The sequence below is a fragment of the Gymnoscopelus braueri genome (assembly GCF_963280865.1).
Source record: "Gymnoscopelus braueri genome assembly, chromosome: 3".
In the NCBI taxonomy this organism is placed as follows: Eukaryota; Metazoa; Chordata; class Actinopteri; order Myctophiformes; family Myctophidae; genus Gymnoscopelus; species Gymnoscopelus braueri.
Genome location: NC_137612.1, coordinates 13,944,269 through 13,964,840, shown reverse-complemented (window position 1 = coordinate 13,964,840; position 20,572 = coordinate 13,944,269). Strand labels below are relative to the sequence as shown.

General features: G+C 40.8%; 1 protein-coding gene across 4 annotated transcripts in view; it reads right to left on the bottom strand.

The window, feature by feature from the left end:
- Positions 1 to 1,817: 1,817 nt before the first annotated feature.
- LOC308082866 (retinoic acid receptor gamma-like) overlaps positions 1,818 to 20,572 on the bottom strand; it is an 88,543-nt gene continuing 69,788 nt past the window's right edge. For 2 of the 4 annotated variants that reach the window (XM_080424927.1, XM_080424929.1), the window contains 7 exons: positions 12,758 to 12,906; positions 11,320 to 11,461; positions 9,025 to 9,203; positions 7,891 to 8,067; positions 6,670 to 6,874; positions 5,419 to 5,577; positions 1,818 to 4,752 (listed from right to left, as the gene is read on the bottom strand). In XM_080424927.1, coding sequence (XP_080281053.1) covers positions 4,379 to 4,752; positions 5,419 to 5,577; positions 6,670 to 6,874; positions 7,891 to 8,067; positions 9,025 to 9,203; positions 11,320 to 11,461; positions 12,758 to 12,906 — 1,385 coding nt within the window. In that variant the 3' untranslated portion in view covers positions 1,818 to 4,378. The remainder of the gene's footprint in view (positions 4,753 to 5,418; positions 5,578 to 6,669; positions 6,875 to 7,890; positions 8,068 to 9,024; positions 9,204 to 11,319; positions 11,462 to 12,757; positions 12,907 to 20,572) is intronic. The other 2 variants (XM_080424928.1, XM_080424930.1) reach the window with 1 other exon arrangement.

The following is a 20,572-nucleotide window of genomic DNA, read 5'->3' as shown; positions in this document are numbered from 1 at the left end:
TTAGGGATTCAGCGTCTTGCTCAAGGACACTTTGACACCAACTCTGGTGGAGCCCGGGATCGAACTGGGAACCTCATTGTTGCCATCCTGCTGCTCTACCGGCCCCTCTACCCCTGAGCCACTGCCACTCATGAAATCAGACCATTAGACCGCCACAGCAACACTCAAAACTCACACTGAAATACTATATTATTTAAAAATTCATTATATAACTTTCCTGCTCGACCCCAGATTTGTCTTTTAGGGCTTACAGATCAGTCATATATATATATATATATATATATATATATATATATATATATATATATATATATATATATATATATATATATATATATATATATATATATATATATATATATATATATATATATATATATATATATATATACCTGCCCCCCCCCCCCACCCCATCGTCATAGTCGCCCTTGGCAGTGAATGAGTTAATGGTCAAAAACCTAGTAACTCCACTTGAGCTGTATGTGGGTAAAGTGATGATAATATAATGTATATGGGTAAAGTGATGATAATATAATGTATTTGGGTAAAGTGATGATAATATAATGTATGTGGGTAAAGTGATGATAATATAATGTATGTGGGTAAAGTGATGATAATATAATGTATTTGGGTAAAGTGATGATAATATAATGTATGTGGGTAAAGTGATGATAATATAATGTATTTGGGTAAAGTGATGATAATATAATGTATGTGGGTAAAGTGATGATAATATAATGTATGTGGGTAAAGTGATGATAATATTTAATGTATTTGGGTAAAGTGATGATAATATAATGTATGTGGGTAAAGTGATGATAATATAATGTATCTGGGTAAAGTGATGATAATATAATGTATTTGGGTAAAGTGATGATAATATAATGTATTTGGGTAAAGTGATGATAATATAATGTATTTGGGTAAAGTGATGATAATATAATGTATGTGGGTAAAGTGATGATAATATAATGTATGTGGGTAAAGTGATGATAATATAATGTATTTGGGTAAAGTGATGATAATATAATGTATGTGGGTAAAGTGATGATAATATAATGTATCTGGGTAAAGTGATGATAATATAATGTATTTGGGTAAAGTGATGATAATATAATGTATGTGGGTAAAGTGATGATAATATAATGTATGTGGGTAAAGTGATGATAATATAATGTATTTGGGTAAAGTGATGATAATATAATGTATGTGGGTAAAGTGATGATAATATAATGTATGTGGGTAAAGTGATGATAATATAATGTATGTGGGTAAAGTGATGATAATATAATGTATTTGGGTAAAGTGATGATAATATAATGTATTTGGGTAAAGTGATGATAATTTAATGTATGTGGGTAAAGTGATGATAATATAATGTATGTGGGTAAAGTGATGATAATATAATGTATGTGGGTAAAGTGATGATAATATAATGTATGTGGGTAAAGTGATGATAATATAATGTATTTGGGTAAAGTGATGATAATATAATGTATTTGGGTAAAGTGATGATAATATAAGGACACATTCAAGTATCTGACGATGTATAAAGTCACTATACCAACTTTGATGAGGCAGTATTGTGTTGTAAGAAACATGTTTTTTTTTTTCATTTCCTGAAAAGTTTATACGTTGGACATGGATGGTTTGTGCCCGACAGCAGAGATATAAATCAAGTTATCAGTATGGCTTACCTGTTTACCAACCAGCTGTACTTTGCCCTGACCAGCAGGTCTAGTATTTTCAGTTTAAAAAGAAAAAAGGCAATAATAAGCAATAATACCAGCTTCTCTAGTGATTTAACACAAATCATCTCTGGTTAAAGCTTTATTTATATGAAGAGAACAGCAGAGAGATGAAGGAACTTCCATACCATATAAAATACTGCAAATTTGTATAAAATGTTATCCCTGGTATACACAGTCACCCTGAGTCAGTGCAATGGCATTTAAATCTATCCTGCAGATTTGTAGATCTTGTGTTTTGAGACTTCAACATTATTTCAGATTATCTTGTACATGTGTGTGTGTGGGGTTTGCCGGATAAAGCGTTGGTTGTATGGTTGTCTAAGCTCCATCAGGATATACAGTAAAGCCTGACTTGATACATCGTCTTATGACGGTGTTGTTATCGTGTGCCGAAACCAGCCGATCTACAAGCTCATAACACGTCAGGATCCGGTGGTGTAAAGTAACTAAGTACATTTACTCAAGTACTGTAGTTAAGTAACATTTTTAGGTATTTTTATTTTTACTTCACTGGAGTATTACCAATTTTCAGTACTTTTACTTCTACTCCACTACATCTCTGAGGCAAATAATGTACTTTTACTCCACTACAATTATTTGAAAACTTTAGTTACTTTGTACATTTTGATTATCATTACAAAACATGCATTAACCACTTCAGCCCTAAAATAGCCGATCTACAAGCTCACAATGCGTCGCGATGCGACGCATTGTGAGCTTGTAGTGTGAGCTTGTAGTTCTGCTATTTTCAAAAGATTTGTATACATTTGAAAACTTGTGAAATGGGATATTCTGCATAATGAGTACTTTTACTTTGGTACTTTAAGTACATTGTGATACCAATACTTTTGTAGTTTTACTGAAATACATTTTTAATTCTGGACTTTTTACGTAACAGAGTATTTCTACATTGCAGTATTGATACTTTTAATTAAGTAAAGAATGTGAGTACTTTTTCCACCACTGAGATAGGACGCGTAGTGAGCATTACATCGACTGTTTTCCTCACTCTATATACAGTGATCTTGTCATGTTGGTTTGAGGCCGGCTCATGAACAATGTAACATATTTTCCTACTCTCTCCCTCTCTCTTTCTCTCTTTCTTTCTTTCTCTTTTTCTCTCTCTCTCTCCCCTCTCTCTCTATCTCTCCCCTCTCTCTCTATCTCTCTCTCTCTCTCTGGTTGCGTATTATCCCGTAAAGCAGTATAATGCATAGTAACAATGATATTCTTAAAGAAAAAAAAAAGATTTTCCCATCAAAAGATGAGACGAGGAGTGAATAATAACAATGATACAAAAAGAGAGATAGAACACAATGCAATGAGTCCCACAATATGGACATAATGTGTAAATAGAAATGTTTACATGCGTAGGAAAAAAAAAATACAATAGAAAAATAAGTAGTAGATTTTTCCAAAGAAAACAAGAAAAACAAACTGAATTGTAAAAGGCAATGTGTCGGCTGGTTTAGACGCCACATTAAGAGTTTGGTTGTAGCAAAAATGTAATTTCAACATCAATATTTTTATACAAAGCATTGAAGCCCTTAAAGAGAGTGGAGGAGTGCATTGGTTTCAGTCCACTAGCTTCTAGCTGCTGCCTCTCTTAAGGCTAATAATAATAACAATTCATACGGACGCCGTCTCGCACGATACGACCGCTAACGACAAAGTGTCGCCCGATAGTACAATGTTTTCAACCGGAAAAAAAAGTTGTGGCGTCGAGTCGACACGCGCCGAAAATGCAGAATCATCTCTTTTGTTTCTTTTTGGTGGAGAAGCTTTGTGTAAAAAGCGTAGCGACACCTTTTGGTTGTTTGAATGTCATCGTCATCGTCCTCTCTCTCTCTGTGTGTGTGGGACATGAGGTCCTGAAGTCTCCTTTTGTTTGGTTTGCACAGTGTTTCTTCATCATGGCCCCCTCTCTTCAACCCAGAAACATCTAGTGCTTTTTAAATTCCTCCTATGATGCTTGTTCCTCTATTGCTCCAGTTTTAGTTTAGTTTTTTTTTTTTTACATAATATATTTGTATGGTGTGTGTGTGTGTGTGTGTGTGTGTGTGTGTGTGTGTGTGTGTGTGTGTGTGTGTGTGTGTGTGTGTGTGTGTGTGTGTGTGTGTGTGTGTGTGTTGGTTATTTGTTATTAACCACTTAAGCCCTATTTGTGTTTTATAGCAAAAATAACCGATCTACAAGCTCCCCAAGTGTCACAATGCAATGTGTTTTGCGAGCTTGTAGATCAGATATTTTCAATTTGTTTCTAAAAAAACTTTCAAAATCTTTCAAGATTTAATTAAAAAAATGTTTCTAAATTCTCTCCCAAAGTGGTTAAAGTGTATGAAACATGTGTGAGTTTTGCAGTAGATGTGTAAACCTTCAGAGATCAGCCTACTGAATGTATAGGATGGGGGGGGGGGGTTAATGTTCTGTGGGCCCCGGTGAAGCCCCCCGGTGAGGACCCCCCTGTGTCTCTCTCAAGCCAGATTCATACTTCGTCGCACGACGGTGTCACGCAGCGAAAATAGCCGGGAATAGTCGCATTGGACGCGACGCATGTTGAGCTTGTAGGTTCGGCAAAATTTCCAGCTAGCGACACACCGTCATGCGCCGTAGCTCTAAATCTGGCTTCACTGTGCTCTCCCCGTCACGCCTTTCCTCGGCGCCGCCGGCACCTCCCCCCAGAGTTCTCCGTCACTGTCCACCGCCCCGCCCCCCCTCTCCTCCTCGCCGTAGTCGTCATCGTCGTCGTCGTCTTCCTCGTCGAAGACGCCGCCGGCGGCCGTTGGCTCGTGCGGCGCCTTCTCCTCCTTCTGCTCCTTTTTGATTGGCTGAGTGGCGGGCGGGGCAGGAGCAGGGGGAGGGGCGGCGGCGGCGGCGTCCTTGGAGCTGGAGGAGTCGCTGCTGCTGTCCTCGAAGGCCTCGGGGTTCTCTAACATCTCCCTGATCAGAGGAGGCATGGGGCCCGGGATCTCCATCTTCAGAGTGATGGCTCTCTCCGCTCCTACAGTACACACAATATGTTTTATTATTGTGTGTTTATTGTATAACAGTTATGAATTGTAATGAAATGAAAATGAAAAGTAATGAGTCTGACCATGACACTGACCATGATACCACTGTTCATTTTGACAGCAAATTCTGATTTAGTCTTAGTCTTTTGAATAACACATAATTTAGTTTTAGTCCTATTTTAGTCTTCTGAAATTGTTTAGTCTTAGTCTAGTCTTAGTGGACAACATATCCAAATCTTAGCCTTTTGGTCTTTGTCAACAAAATTAACACTGCATGATACTGACCATGATTCTGACATCATCAGTATCATGACATCATCAGTATCATGACATCATCAGTATCATGACATCATCAGTATCATGACATCATCAGTATCATGTCAGTTAATGAAAAGAGTCTAGGATGAAATGAAGAAAATGTGCACTTGAATATATTAAACACCTCAGTGCCCCCTTTTTAAAAGAATATTGCTTCCAGCACCCCCCAAACTTCTCTGTACGCCCCCTTAGGGGGATATATATTTGAGAAACACTAGTCTATATATACTGTGTTGTGGCATAGAGCAGTTATGGTCTATAGACCAGAGTTGTGTGTTGTGTGTAAATAGCAGAGTTGTGTCTAAGAGTTGTGTCTAGCAGAGTTGTGTCTAACTAACCCTTGGTGCTGATCCCTCGCAGGTCGGTGACCTTCATCAGCATTCGTGGAAACATGTGGGGCTTGTTGGGTCGTCGGCGGCGAGCGTAGATCTTCAGAGCCTCCAACAGAGGCTCCTGTAACTTGTCTACTTTCTGTGGTTCCTCCAGGTCCATGCGGTCTGGGGACCGGAGACAGACAGGGACATTTTAGAATGACGCACCACTTGGACAGAGAGGGACATTTTAGAATGACACACCACTTGGACAGAGAGGGACATTTTAGAATGACACACCACTTGGACAGAGAGGGACATTTTAGAATGACTTAGAACAGGTCTTCAACGTTTTCAGGCCAAAGACCCCCTAGCTGAGAGAGAGATGAAGTAGGGACCCCCTCTATATTGTATAAAATTGTGTTGCAGATTCAACTTTTTTTTGTTTACTTGGTCTGCTCTTTTTTCCCTCTACACCAAACAACTCTTTGCCAAAAATAGCAGATCTACAAGCTCACAACGCCTCGCGCTGCGAGGCGTTGTGAGCTTGTAGATCGGCTATTTTTGGCTAAAGTTCTCCTCAGAAAAGGGATGCTAGGGTTCAAGTGGTTAAGGTAAAAAAAAAAAATCATATCACACAAAGATGTGGCGGACCCCTTGTAGTAACTCTGAGGACCCCCTAGGGGTCCCGGACCCCCTGTTGAAGACCCCTGACTTAGAATCACTAAGAATAATCTCTAAGAAAATAATCAATAGTTGTAGCTCACCAATATGCACAGGATTTAATATGGAAACCGGCTAAGTTAAGTCACATCCTAACATACGAATGTCCAGGTTCAAGCACCAAAAGAAAATAAATCGCCTAGGACACTGGTTCCCAAACAGTGCAATTTTTAGGGGTCTCGAGTAATTATCCCCTTTTTTCATTTCCTACTTAAAGAAAACATATTTATTAGTCCAAAATACTTTTTTAAAAGTTTAAACAAAAAACCCCATAGCATTTCATCACTTAAAAACAATGCCAACTAGTTTCAAAAGTATTTCATAAATAAAATAAAAGAAACATCTAATAATTTCCATAAATAAATAAATCATGTAAATGAAAATGTCAGATCTACAAGCTGTGAGCTTGTAGATCTGCTATTTTTCACTAGTTTGGGTCCCCGGGCAAACGTAAAATGTCTCTTTTGGGTCTTGAACTAAAAAGTTTGAAAACCACAGTCTGGCCTAGCTAATCGACCAGGCGGTCCTGACTAAAAGGTGGCAGCACTGCAGTACCTCCACATATGAGGCAGATGGCGCTAAGGAGGCCGGTCTCCGTGTCGTCCATCTCCAGCGGGAGAAGCTGTCCTGCGAAGGCGAACACCAGCTCGGTGAGCGGGCCGAAGCCGGCGTTGTGCATCTGGGTCCGGTTCAGGGTCAGACCGTCTGAGAAGGTCATGGTGTCCTGCTCTGGAGTGTAGCGAGTGCAGATCCTCAACATCTATCAGCCAATGAGAGAGAGGCAGACGATGAGAAAGTGACACAGTGAAATTTAATGTAATTTAATACCAAATGTTCTATGCCTGCCATTCCCAACAATCTGTGGGCTGGGAATCAGCTGTAATCCATTTTGAAATTGCACATACAGTAGTACTTGACTATGGATCATCTAGGATTGAGTTGACATTGATTGGCCACATCTGGAAACATTGATAACGAAAAGTATTTCTTGGTTCATAAACGTCAACATTCCACATATCTGTGGCTTTTACACAAGCGTGCCATGCCAACGTTTTTTCTTTTACTCCTCCTGAAAACCAACTTGAGATTTTCGTCGAACACAAGCTATTGCGGCGTCTCAGGGCCAAGCTAGGCCTCTATTGACGAGCCAAGAAGCAGCGGGATAAGATAAAGAAATAGATAGAGGACTGAAGTGTGGCATCACTGCCGCTAGAGGGCTCTATACCCCCTGGGTCACAGCGCTATTTTTTGTTTTGGAAATCCCACAGGGGCAATCTTAGATCTCGTCATATAAGAAGCTGTGTTCCAAAAATAAACAAACTACCCAGGCGATTTGACTCATATGGATATGAAGCATCAACTACCGGTTAGGGCTGTCACGATTACACATTTAAGTTAATTGTCGTTCAAATAATTGCGATTAACGATTGCATTGAGTGTTCAGCATTGAACATTGGAACATATACATACATATTTAATTTCTGTTTACCTTTTAGGCTTCCTAATCAAAAGTTGCATAGGGCAGATATGACAAATTATATCTGAAATTATTGACATATCCCAACATTTTATACATGTAAAAATAGATATATAATATTTCAGCTTTTTTTAATTTTTGAAAATGTGAACATTTGTCAACATGGAAACGATTATGACGATTATGTAAAAATAATTGCGATTATCTCAAATAATTGCGATTAGACGATTATGTAATAATTGTGACAGGCCTACTGACGATGGAAAACTACTAATTTATCCAGAGAAGATTTTTTTTACCAGGATGTCCAGGCATGCAGATTTGAGGAGTGTGATCTGGTCAGCGATGGTGAGCGTGGTGAAACCGGGCAGACGCTTGGCGAACTCCACAATCTTTATGATGCACTTAGTGGACAGTTCACTGAACTTATCCCACAGACCCAGGTCCAGCTGGACCCTGGTGTCAGCACTGGAGTTCTGTAGAGAGAGAGACATAGAGAGAGACATAGAGAGAGAGAGAGAGAGAGAGAGAGAGAGAGAGAGAGAGAGAGAGAGAGAGAGAGAGAGAGAGAGAGAGAGAGAGAGAGAGATGGTGGTGAGTGGTTTATCTTTATAATGCACTGTCATGTATTGTACCGGATCTGAGTGCCTGTGATTCAAGTTCTTTTGTGAGTCTTTTGTGTTATTTGATTTTAACTTTTAACCTGATTGATTTTCTCTTTTAGCCCCTATTTCCCCTCTCCCTCAAAAAGGACTGGCCTGTTGCCAGGCCACAATTGTAAAAAAGAAAGAAGAAAAGAAAAAAAAATCTGTTGTTAATTTGTCTTGTCTGGTTAAATAAAGGTGAAAATAAATTAAATAAGTCTATACTGCAATGGTTCTCAAAGTGGGGTCCGGTGTCCCTCACGAGTTCATGAGGGGTGTACAGGGGGCCCCCAGCAAAATGTGGTTTAACAGTTTAAACACTTATTGCCTATTTTATTGTTCCAGCTATTAAACAAATAGCAGATCAACAAGCTCACAACGCATTGCGTTGTGAACTTGTTATTCTGCTATTTTTGAAAAAATAAATAATTATGGGGGTCTCTGGCACAACATGTTTTCAGATGGGGGGGGGGGGGGGTCCACAGCCAATTACATCACTTTGGGGGTCCTTGACAATGTTTGGGAACCAGTGAACCACTACTGTATCTAGTATATCATCTCTGTCGGGTGGAAACCTCAAATCTCCAAAACTGTTACTTTTCAAGATTCAAATAAAAAAATAGCAAAAGTAGCAGATGTGCAAGCTCGAAACGCGGCGCTTGTAGATCTGCTACTTCTGATGCTTTTGTGTGACTCTGTAGTATGATCAGGTAGGAGCGTCAATTTACAGGGGGAAAAAAGACACAAAAAAGTTATGATATAGATAAAAGGTTTGTATAGTAAACGTACCGTGGTGTATTTGCCCAGCTGGCACAGAGAGGGGAAGGTCTCCTGGTGGGCTTTGCTGACCTTGTTGACCAGCTCCTCCAGCTCTCCACTCAGCTCATAGCTCTCTGGTATCACCACCTCCTCCTTCACCTCCTTCTTCCTCTTGTTCCTGTCGTTACGAACCGCTGCATGGGACACAACTATTAGAACTCAATAAATACATCTAGTCATGTGACACGACTATTAGAACTCAATAAATACATCTAGTCATGTGACACGACTATTAGAACTCATTAAATACATCTAGTCATGTGACACGACTATTAGAACTTAATAAATACATCTAGTCATGTGACACGACTATTAGAACTCAATAAATACATCTAGTCATGTGACACCACTATTAGAACTCATTAAATACATCTAGTCGTGGTACCATGGTACTGATGAAGGTGCAATTACAACTAGTAGTAACTAAGCTGGGAGATACAGCCTTCAGTGTGTATATCATCCATAATACATATGGAACATATTATGTATGGAACAAATGTCAAGAAAAGATGACGTTAGATGTTGAAAAAATATTTTTAGCTGACCTTAGCCAATCCAATCCACTTTATAGAGCACATTTAAAACAACAGTGTTGAACCAAAGTGCTGTACACTCAGTAACAAAATAAATACTAAAATATACAAGAGCAAAACAATACACAATAAACAGGACAACATATAGACACAGTTCCTAGTGGAAACAGCAGAACTCAGTCTGAATTTTCGAACGCCAAGGAGAACAAGTGAGTTGAATCTAACATGGGGTGGAAGCTCGTTCCACAGTTTGGGCGCTACGGCGGAAACCGTAGCTGACCTTATATTGGAAGAAAGCATAATGCACCTGCTTGGTGTAATATTTGGTTTTAGTATTTTTTTAAAACCTTTTTATTTTATTATATTTTTGTGTACCTTGTTGTCTATAAAACCACCTCCTTTTGTACACAGGGGGCGCCATTGGAAAAGAGACCCTGGTCTCAATGGATAAAATGAAATAAAGGTTTCAATCAATCAGTGTGTGTGTGTGTGTGTGTGTGTGCGTGCATGTGCATGCGTCGCACTCCTAAGCCAATAATTTGATGACCGGCACCACCCGGTCATCGAATGATTGGCTCAGGAATGCGACAAAAACCAAAAACTCTCGATGAATTCCAGGCTTCATGGGGTGTGTAACTGATAGAAAATAAGATTTTTTTTGGGTGAACTACTCCTTTAACTATAATAGCCCCGCGTCAGAGAGTTACTGTAAATGAACACTCTGTGTGATTCCTTTGTTCTTTTCTGGGAATGTTCTGGTTCTGCTTGTTATAACAGGTTTGTTAATAGAAGAATAAAAGCCCTCAGGTCAGAGACAGTGACTCAGGAGGTACAGCAGCCTGCCGTCTGTCTGGGAATCTTCCCCCGAAGGAAGGTTGCCTGTTCGATTCCCCCGCCTCCTCCTCCTCCTCCTCTGGTTTTGTGTCTGAGAGTGGTTGAGCAAGACACTGAACCCCCCTGACCTAGCGGTGATCAGATCAATGCTTTCTCACAAGAAGTCACCATAATAGACCATTTGGGGTGTGAGAGTGTGTTGATCAGATGCCCTGGTTTGTCCAGGACCGTCCCGGTTTCAAACCGGGTGCCTTGAGTCCCGACAAAATATCTCTTAAAACACAGACATGTCCGGGTTTTCAACATTCGCTACAAAATTATCCTGGTTTCCTGGTGTTGATTTTGTCGATTAAAACTATGACGAAAAAATGTCTGTCGACTACCTTTTTTTCACTGACAAAAACTAAACAAAAGCTAAATAAAAGCTAATCTATGATGACTAAAACTAAGACTAAATATATTGATCAACAAATAAAAACTAGACTAAAATGTTAGGGAGGGACGAGTGGAGAAGAGATACAGTAGAACTAAGACATGTCATCATGGGTGCGCGTGGGTGTCACAGACCGAAAATAGCAGATCTACAAGCTCACAACTAGCAGATCTACAACCTCACAACACGTCGCAACACGTAGCAGCGCGACGCGTTGTGAGCTTGGAGATCTGCTATTTTCGGCATGCAGCTAAGTGAAAGTCAGCCATTTCGATGGCATCACAGCCTGCCAAAAATATATTTTTGTCGCCTAAATCAACTGTTGTTTTAGTCGACTAAAACTAGACAAAACCTAAAACATTTCAGGTCACTGAAATATGACTAAAACTAAACAGAATTTTATTCAAAAGACTAATGACAAAAAATACGTCAAAATGTGTCGTCAAAATCAACACTGCCACTGACCTTCTTTGGACATGCCCACTTCGAAGCACTTCTGCAGCCTACAGTACTGGCAGCGGTTACGCGTCACCTTGTTGATCTGGCAGTTCTTGTCTCGGTGGCAGGTGTACACCATGTTCTTCTGGATGCTGCGGCGGAAGAAGCCCTGGAAGAGAAGAAGGAGACGTTTTTTTAGAATTGATTTTAAGATTCTACCAACTTTTAAGGCCCAAAAGGCCTTGCACCCCAATAACATTGGAGACAGGAGCTCAACCATATAGTATTATATCCAGTGTTACCAGTTCTGCTTATTATATAAGCGGCTTTGGGCTTGTTTTTCTGTAAAGTTGCTGGTAAATATTGGTGGGTTGCATTTTAGTAGTTGCTTATTTGGGATTGTTTCCAAATGTTTTGAATATTGTTTAAACCAGTGGTGGTTCTCAAACGTTTCCGTGACAAGGACCCCAAAATTATGTTTATTCGTCCACAGACCCCCATATGAAATTATAATTTGTGCCAGGGACCAGTGCACTGTACCAGATTTGTATTGTTAAAATGTTTCAAATATATTCCACATTTTTTCTTTCTTCCCTTGAGATTTGTTTTGAAAATAGCAGATCTACAATCTCACAACGCGTTGCATCGCGACACGTTGTGAGCTTGTAGATCGGCTATTTTCAAATAGCCAACATATAGGTTTGAAGTGCTCATGTGGCCTATAATAGTCACTTATTTTAGGCTTGTTTTCATAGACCTGGTTGCTTATTTCTCTCGCAAAATCTGGCAACACTGATGTGTGTTTTGCTTTTGTTGCTGTTTGAATATGAGAATTGTTGTGCAGCATCACTTTGAAACTTCCAACATGCAGTGCTCATAAGGGTCCACAAGAGGGCAGCACATGAACAACAACAACACCCTGACAATTATATATTTGAAAGCTTCTAATCTACACTGACTTCATCAGTGGTGTAAAGTAACTAAGTACAACATGTACTCAAGTACTGTGCTTAACTACAATTTTGAGGTATTTGTTTTACTTTTTTACTTTACTTTCTTCTTTACAATTTTCAATGCTTTTACTTCTACTTTAGTTACTAGTTACTTTGCAGATTCTTAATTATTATTACAAAACATACATTAACCACTTCGGCTCTATATACATTTTGGCCATTTGAAAATAGAAGATCTACAAGCTCACAACGCGTCGTGATGTGACACATTGTGAGCTTGTAGATCTGCTATTTTCAACAACAAAAAATGTATAAATGTTGAACTCGTCAAATGGGACATTCTGTACAATACTTGGTACTTTAAGTATATTTTATACCAATACTTTTGTACTTTTTACTCAAGTACATTTTGAGTATGGGGATTGTACTTGTAACAGAGTGTTTCTACATTGCAGTATTGATACTTTTACTCAAGTAAAACATGTGAGTACTTGTTCCATCACTTTGCTCACCTTGCATCCTTCACAGGAGCTGACTCCGTAGTGATATCCCGACGACTTGTCCTGACACACGAAGCAGGGCTTGTAGACGCGGGGCGGTGGAGGAGGCGAGGGCGAGCTGGGGACCATCTCCTCTGAACTGGTGCTCTGAGTCTCCACCGCTGTAAGAGAGAGAGAGAGAGAGAGAGAGAGAGAGAGAGAGAGAGAGAGAGAAAGGGTTAGATGGGAAGGTTCAGGTCAAGTCAAGGACTCCTAAATTGAAAATGTAAAGTTTTCCAAATATTTTTTCCAAAAACTTCAGAAATAGCAGATGTACAAAGGTTGCAGCGCGGCACGAAGTAGGCTTGTATATCTACTATTTTTGAATAGCCAACATATACATGGATAAAGTGGTTGAAATCATTGTGGTTAAAAGTGATTGTGATGCTATGTTAACCCAGGGGTCCTTGGGTTTATGTTAACCCAAAACCCAAGGACCCCTGGGGTTTTGGGCATGTCGTTATAGGCGTAATCTTTCAAAAATGTTAGACATTTTAGATTTTAGAACATTTTTTTTTATAATTAAGTGCCTTAATTGTCTTAAAAGTGCAGTCAGTGATTTCACCCCCCCCCCTCTTTTGTGTATAAATATGTCTATATTCTGATATAACAATCATTGTTATAGAATGTTTGTTCAGTAACTATACAGGCTGTCTCCATGTCTCTCCAGCTCTTTAGTAAAACAGAAGATGTAATCAGGAGAGAGAAGTCATACAGGAAACACAGGATAAACAAGTGAAACAAAGAAGTGAGCATCAGGCAAAATTGGAACTGGAACCCTTATAAAATTGAACCTGATAAACGAGTAGTCTCTTCTGTTTGTTGAACCCACCTGAAAATGTGTTCTCTGTTTATTAAAGAGTTACTGAACAAACACTCTATAGCTCTACAAGCTCAGAACGCGTCGCTTCGCGCCACGTTGTGACCTTGCAGATCTGCTATTTTCACTACTTCTTAAACATGTTTTTATTTATTTATGGAAATTAGATTTTTTCATTTTATTTATTAAATACTTCTCTTGAAATTATATATATATATATATATATATATTATATATATATATGGAGATATTTATAAATTGGTCCGCGACCCAAAGAAGGGTCCCAACCCACTGTGCTCTATAGCAGTGATTACGATGACAAAATGAAAATGTAACTTTTTAACAGAAAAGGTTTTTGTTTTAACATATAAATATCACTTAACACTTTAACCTTTACTCTTGTTTATGTAAGTTCTTTAAAAAAGGTCTTTGAAACAAACAGCGGTGAAAGCTAATCCAGCGGATGATGACTGAAGAGGAAAAGTAGGGAAACAAACAACAAACTCCCCCCCGACCCCCCAAGAGCCCACCCTGTGGAGCCCTCCCCAGAAGGCAAGCTCAAAGGCAGGCATTTTAAGAGAAAAAAGAGGGGGGTGGGGAAAGGGGGGGGGTCAGTGGTGATTGACAGGGAGTTAAAAGAGACACAATTAGCTGATGGCCAGATGGCTGCGCTGATAAAATGCTGATTGGCAGCTGAGATTTGATTGGCTTCTCCACTTACTGGGAAGCGGGAGGGTGCAACATACCTCTGTGTGTGTGTGTGTGTGTGTGTGTGTGTGTGTGTGTGTGTGTGTGTGTGTGTGTGTGTGTGTGTGTGTCCACACATGTGCAAGCTTGCATTTTTATTTGAAAGGCCGTCCAAGCAGACCCTGCCTATATACCTTGAGCCCCATGTGAACAAACAGAAGCAGTGTGTTTATGAGACCAGTCTGTCTCTCCCTCTGTCTCTCCCTCTCTCACCGTCTCGCGAGGAACGCCGTGTCGCTCCATATAACCGCTACTATATAACCAACCATTTGCCGCCCGCCTGCCCGCGCAGGCAGAGCCGCTCAATAAACAATATAAAATAAGTGAACGCATAGCAACGAGCACCGTCGGTCCACAAGCATCTTTAACACGCGAGCGCGCAAGAGGGAGAATCAAGCCGAAGCGAACGCTGCTTTCCTGCTATGTACCGTTAGCCAAACGTCCTTTCCTGCTATGTACCGTTTCCAACCGAACTTCCTTTCCTGCTATGTACCGTTCCTAACTAAACCTTTCCTGCTATGTACTGTTAGCCAAACGTCCTTTCCTGCTATGTACCGTTTCCAACCAAACCTTTCCTGCTATGTACCGTTTCCAACCAAACCTTTCCTGCTATGTACCGTTTCCAACCAAACTTCCTTTCCTGCTATGTACCGTTTCCAACCGAACTTCCTTTCCTGCTATGTACCCAACCAAACCTTTCCTGCTATGTACCGTTTCCAACCGAACTTCCTTTCCTGCTATGTACAGTCTCAACCGAACGTCCCAAAAACCAGAAACCAACCAATTCTCTCTCCCAAACATGTCTTTCAACTTTCACCTTCAGTCACCCCAACTTCACCTCCTCTCTGCCCCCCCCCTGCCCCCCACTCCCCTCCCCGCTCCCTTGTTTCCTGGCCCTAAATTCCTCAGTGCAGGCTGGACAGGGTTTAATAGAGGCCCGGGCTCATAAGATGCCCAATAAAGGTTGTGTCTGGGATGGGGGGGAGGCCCCCGGCCAGGCTGACGGACTCTTTATTGGGATCCAGTCACCTTGGCCAGCCTAGCTATTCACATCACAACAGCTCTATCCTTGGATCCCCAACCCAGTAAAAAAAAAAAAAACAGGGGTCAAAAATCCAAAGTCACTCACAGGCTCCTTGCCATCGTCAATGGATTGCACAGGACCCTGACCCAAACGTGGACCCCACCACCCCACAAACACAAACCACCCCAAAAAGAAAACTCAGCCTTGCCCTTAACCCCCTCTCTCTCTCTCTCTCTCCCGACTTTAACAAGCAGGGGCAAGGCTAGGGGGAAAGAAAGAACGGGCATAAATGAATAATCTAATAAAAAAGGAGAAGAGAGAGAGGGATGAATGGGGAAGAGAAAGAGGGACAAAGACAGGAGGGTAGTCCGGGGACACCGGCTTCCCAGCGACTGGAAGAGTTAAATAAAAAAAATCCTGGCTCTTTAACTTTGACCTTGACAGGGAGGATGAGACGTGAACCTGACACTAACGTGATCTTATCTAACCCGCCGGACGGTTCTCAAATTGGGGTCCGGGGACCCCCAGGTGTTCTTAAGGGGATTCCAGGGGGGGGGGCTCTAGCTAATTTAGTTAATACAGAATCAGAATCAGTTTAACCACTTCAGAATGAGAATCATCACTGTAACCCTATTTTATACTTCAGCTATAATTTCACAACGCATCAGTTTTTTTTTTAAATCTTCCAAAATTGTGAAGCATTTCGAATAATCTTGAAAGAACCCACAAATCTCCTCCTTTGTTGAACTGCAAATTCAGCATCATTTAAACAAGATTCGCCAAAAATAGCAGATCTACAAGCTTGTGAGCTTGTAGATCTGCTATTTTTGGCGAACGTCCCCCCCCCCCCAGAATAGGGATGCTGGGTGTTCAAGTGGTTAACAAAAGAGTAATTTTAAGTTTTAAGCATATTTTGATTATCGCAATTGTTTTTGCCACAATAATTGTGACATGGAATTTTCATATCGTCAAAACTCACCTCTAGAAATATTCTTTTTAAATAAAATCATGTCAGCAGCCAGGCTGCGACTACTTTGTTTTGAAACACGTTTGAAGAGGCGGAAGGGGAAGAGACGTACTAATATTTAGCCGTAACTGTAGGCCTACGCGAAATATAATATCATAATTGTGTCGTCTGCCTCCGCAGCGGAAACAGACATTATAGGTTTTAAAGGATGATATCACCTCGTGGGAGCACGTATAGAAAAGAGAAGAAGAAGAAAAGAGGAATGACCAGACATTGAACCCTGGGGAACCCCACGGGTGATTTTGTATTTAGCCTGGGAAGATATAATGCTGTGTTTTCCAAGACTGAGAAAATTCACTTGAAGAGGATCAGTGTCTTTGACATACCGTATAGCTGTTTGATATGGAAGACAGGTTCATTTTAACACATGAGGCCGGGGGTATATTATATATATCACATTACCTAATTAGCTGAACTGAAGAGAAAATTGGATGATGACAATATCATTTGTAATGACGATTAGATAACAACATGGGTCTGTGACTGAGAGATCTCATGACATTACAACCACCTACACAAATGGCTTATATATCCCAGCCTACTGTTTTAGTCAAATAAAATGGAAACCATGGAGAAATCCTTAGTTTTTAGCCTGCATATCATCAGTAGCATATCGTTGCTGTCGGGGCAGAAACCTCTTATCTCCGTAATTTAACTTTTTGTGTTTTTGCGTAAATATAACGTCCTACTTGATCATACTACAGCGTCACACAAACGCATCAAAAGTAGCAGATCTACAAGCTCAAAACGCGGCGCGACTATGGAGATAGTCATAGATAGAGAGAGCGACAATAGTCCTATGAAAAGTATTAAAATGTGCTTCTGACTAAACCTCCTAAATCCATTGGATCCTCAAACTGTCGTTCAAACCTCCTATTCTCCAACTTCCGTCTGACTTCATCATTCTAATCAATGATGGACAAAACAACTTCTTCTCAGAAACAAAACAACTATCTCCACATTAATGGTCAAAAAACCTCCTAACTCCAATTTACTTTGATGTTGTGTTGGGTTGTTTTAAAAACATGTTTTTTCATTTCCTGAAAAGTTAATATTGTGGACATATAGCTGGTTTCTGCCCGACAGCAGAGATATATTTAATAAGTGTTGGTGATGCTATAATAAGCCCCATAGCAGCAGCAGCAGCCTGGCCCAGGTGTGGGAGGCTGGAGGCTGGCGTGACGCGGGGTGTGGCTGTGACAGGGTTGAGTGACACCGTAACTCGAGCGCTATTTTCTGTTTATATAGTAACACTGACAATGTGAAAGTGGCCCTGAGAGAGAGAGAGAGAGAGAGAGAGAGAGAGAGAGAGAGAGAGAGAGAGAGAGAGAGAGAGAGAGAGAGAGAGAGGCAGTGGAAAAATAGCTCCTATTGAATTGGAGAGGCTGCATCTGGCGCCAGGGGAGAGGTAGTGACTGACACTGTCTGAGGGGTGCTGAGGACGGGCGAGGAGCGACGAGAGAGAGAGAGAGAGAAAGAGAGAGAGGGAGAGAGGGAGAGAGGGAGAGAGACCATGACTATGAATTGAATACCAAGGACCTCAATGGAAACAAGACCGCAAGGACTTTTTTGAGCGGACCTTTTAGACAAAGTATTTTAAATGTAACTGTGCTGTTTTACATTTTTGCTTAATAAAACATTCAATCAATCAAAACCAGTGGTTGTTAACTTTTTGTGTTTTTTGTCATAAATGAACTCCCTACTTAATCATACTACAGCGTCACACAAATCAAAAGTATCAAAAGTAGCAGATCTACAAGCTCGAAACGTGGTGCGAAGCGATGCACTTTGAGCTTGTCAATCTGTATACTTTTGCTATTTTAGAATTTGAATCCTGAAAAGTAATTATTACAAATCATACATTAACCACTTTAGGCCCTATCTTGGCCATTTGAATAAAACAGCTAATCTAACGATCACACAATGCGTTGTTGGGTGGTGGAGCTTGTAGATCGGTTTTGTGAAAATGGGACATTCTGCATGATGAGTACTTGAGTATTTGAAGCCAATACTTTTGTACTTTTACTCAAGTAAGGGACTTTTACTTCTTCTACTATGGGGGAGGGGGGGGGGCGAGAGAGAGAGTGAAAGAGGGAGAGAGAGAGGGAGAGAGAGGGAGAGAGAGAGAGAGAGAGAGAGAGAGAGAGAGAGAGAGAGAGAGAGAGAGGGGGGGGAGAGAGAGGGGGGGAGAGAGAGGGAGGGAGAGTGAAAGAGGGAGGTCTAAGAAGGCTTGGAGAGCTAGGAAGAAAGAAGAGCGGGGGTAGGGCTGGGGGGGGGGCTCTACCTGGCTGCCTGGGAGAGAGAGAGAGAGAGAGAGAGAGAGAGAGAGAGAGAGTTGGCAGAGGTGGACGGATCTGTCAGGATCTGTCATCGCCCTGAACTGAGCTCGAACCCGGGGAGCCGAGGGAGAGCTTTCCAAAAAAATGCCTCTGTCTTCTTCACCCACAGCTCACCTCTTTGAGTTGAGTCACAACATCAATCAGCACACCTTCATAGAACAGACAACCTGACTCTAATCCCCTCAGCCACATGTACCAGCAGCTAGAGGAGAGGAGAGGAGGCAACACAATGCATCTGGAACCCGCGGAGGAAGTGTGTGTGCTTTTCTAAGTAGAACATGGCTGTCCGCGGGGACACAGTGGAAAAGTTTCAGTTTCGACCCTCGTCTTGCTGACCAACCAAGTCCCACGTTAATTCATTAACGTGGGAACGCATCTGTTGTCATTTTAAGATTTCTTTGGTTATTTAAAAATAGCAGACATACAAGCCCATAGCGCAGCACAGAGTGCCACACAAATCTTTGAATATAGCCTATATATTATGTTTTTAAAGCGAACGTTTTTAACTCCGATCTGTGCTTCTTCTGGGGGGTCCCTGAAACAACATATTGAGATGGGGGTCCACCACCAAATACATATCATTTTGGAGGTCCTTGACATGGAAAAGTTGGAGCACCACTGATATAGAAACATACTGTTAGGATTTAGAAAACATTTTTAGATATGTATTTGGCCCACGGACCACCCATCTCAAAATGTTTTCTTCCGGGGACCTTTTTTTCCTCTTCCCACGACAACCCTGTGTGTGTAATGCGCCGATCTCCGTGAGGACGGCGGTCACAGAGAATATTCCATGATTTTTCAAAGGTACAGTAAAATTGCTGTTTTTGCTGGCAGCCGCGGCACACTATTACACTATTGATCTGGCAGTCAAAGAGTTAAACGGAAGTTACGTAGTAACGCATCGGTGTAATTTTTTTATTTCTTTGGCTATTCAAAAATATCAGATCTACAAGCTCATAGCGCGGCACCGAGTGCCGCGCTATGAGCTTGTAGATCTGATATTTTTGAAAACTCGTGAACATGTGTGTAAATCTTTGAATATTTATATTTTTAAAGCGAACATTTTTAAATCTGTTACAACTTCTGGGGATCCCTGGTACAAAACATTTTGAGATGGTGGTCGATGGCCAAATACATAGAATTTTTGAGAACCACTGATCAGCAACATTAGTTAGGATTTAGAAAACATTGTAGAATCCCCCAGAAGCAAAGATTGAGTTAAAAATGTTCGCTTTAAAAAAACATATATATTCAAAGATTTGCACACATTTTCAAGATTAAAAAAAATAGCAGATCTACTCATAGCTCATAGCGCGGTACTCGGTGCAGCGCTATGAGCTTGTATATCTGCTATTTTTGAATAGCCCAAAGACATCTTAAAATGACACAGATGCGTTCCCGGTCTTAAAGGGTTAAGTGGTCAAAAAAAAAGCAAAGATATCAACAATTCTAAATTAACCAAAGTTGAACGTCTTCTGATACTTCTAAAGCCAAATTGTTACACAGGTGTAGAGATATGTTGGAGTGTAAATTCTGCTCATTTCTTTGTGAGAGACAGTGTCATCAGTGTCAGTACGAACACACATACATCTCAGGCCTCAATACAGCTGTCAGTCACTCCATTCTTCCTGCCACTCCTCCTGTCTGTCACTGGTTGTTGTCGGGTCAACACATCACTGTTGACAAAACAAACCTCTGCAATCTGAAGCTCTCCTTATCAGCTCTGAACCCCCCCACCCACCCACTGTCTAAGAACAGTGCTTCCCAAACAATGGGTTGGGACCCATTTTGGGGGCCACTGACCCAATTGTATGGGTCATGAGTAACG